This window comes from Phaseolus vulgaris, chromosome 11 (genome assembly GCF_000499845.2).
Source record: "Phaseolus vulgaris cultivar G19833 chromosome 11, P. vulgaris v2.0, whole genome shotgun sequence".
Taxonomy (NCBI): Eukaryota; Viridiplantae; Streptophyta; class Magnoliopsida; order Fabales; family Fabaceae; genus Phaseolus; species Phaseolus vulgaris.
Genome location: NC_023749.2, coordinates 38,901,931 through 38,903,147, shown reverse-complemented (window position 1 = coordinate 38,903,147; position 1,217 = coordinate 38,901,931). Strand labels below are relative to the sequence as shown.

Here is a 1,217-nt window from a genome sequence, read left to right as displayed (position 1 = left end):
GTGACAAAGATGACGCAAGTTTGCACTATCCATGAGCCAGATACATGGATAACGCCCTACCAGCGCTACATGGCGGATGGCGTGCTCCGAATGGACTCGACAGAGGCTAGAAAGATAAAGAAGAACTCCAGCAGGTTCACCCTCATCGATGGCGACTTGTACAGGTTTGGGTTTACGCACCCTCTTCTGGTATGTGTACACGGAGAGAATTGCGTGAGAATCATGGCTGAGCTCCACGAGGGGATCACATCGGGGGTCGAGCTTTGGCAACAAGAACCCTCCGTGCAGGTTATTATTGACCCACAATGAGGGAAGATTGCAAGAAATATGCCCAGCGTTGCAAGCAATGCCAGCAGCACGCCGATTGGCACAAGGCGCCTCCAGAGGAGCTAATACGTGGGGAATCGATATTCTGGGACCCTTTCCGTTGGCGATTAGGCAAATGAAGTATTTGGTTGTGGCAATCGAGTACTTCACAAAGTGGATTGAAGCAGAACCAGTAGCCCAGATCACCGCGCACAAGATTCAGAGTTTCGTGTGGAAGAATATTGTGTGTCGATTTGGTGTACCCAAGCGTTTGGTATCAAATAATGGGACTCAATTTGCGAGTCACCTGTTGAAGAAGCTGTGTGGGGATTGGAATACAACAGGTGTTTGCTTCTGTGGAGCACCCATAAACGAATGGGCAAGTGGAGTCAATCAATCGGGTATTGTTCAGAGGCTTGAAGAGGAGGTTGGAGAAGGCCAAGGGGTCTTGGCTGAGGAAGTTCCCCGTATAGTATGGGCATATCACACCACCGAGCAATCGGGAACCCACGAAACCCCGTTTAGTTTGGTGTATGGGTGTGATGCAATGATTCCAGTTGAAACCCAGGAAAGCTTGCCGAGATTCCAAAACTTCGTGGCGGAAGACTCGAACGAAGAAAGGAGGATGAACTTGGATTTGTTGGATGAGGTTAGGGAGGAAGCACGGGTGAAGGCCGAAGCAGTGAAGGGAAGAGTTGAACGCAAGTACAACTCTAGAATAAGGCCAAGGCAATTTAGAGATGGCGACCTGGTGATGAGGAAGGCCCACCAGTACGAGATGGAGAACAAATTGTCACCCAAGTGGACAGGACCGTTTAGAATAACCGAAGCACTCGGGAACGGCGCCTACTGCTTGGAGACGCTGGAAGGAGGGGCGATTCCTCGCACTTGGAACGCCACCCATCTCAAGT

General features: G+C 50.5%; 1 protein-coding gene across 1 annotated transcript; it reads left to right on the top strand.

Moving 5' to 3' along the window:
- Positions 1–442: 442 nt before the first annotated feature.
- LOC137807082 (uncharacterized) lies at positions 443–954 on the top strand. Its single transcript, XM_068607533.1, has 2 exons — positions 443–773; positions 875–954. Exons 1-2 carry the CDS (start codon positions 443–445, stop codon positions 952–954), a joined length of 411 nt encoding a protein of 136 aa, XP_068463634.1.
- The last annotated feature ends 263 nt before the right edge of the window (positions 955–1,217 follow it).

Excerpts from the sequence above, each read along its gene's own strand:
- LOC137807082 (XM_068607533.1), top strand. The coding sequence starts at position 443 with ATGAAGTATTTGGTTGTGGCAATCGAGTACTTCACAAAGTGGATTGAA. Across the intron at positions 774-874 it reads CTTGGCTGAGGAAGTTCCCC|GAAAGCTTGCCGAGATTCCA; the intron begins GTATAGTATGGG and ends GTTGAAACCCAG.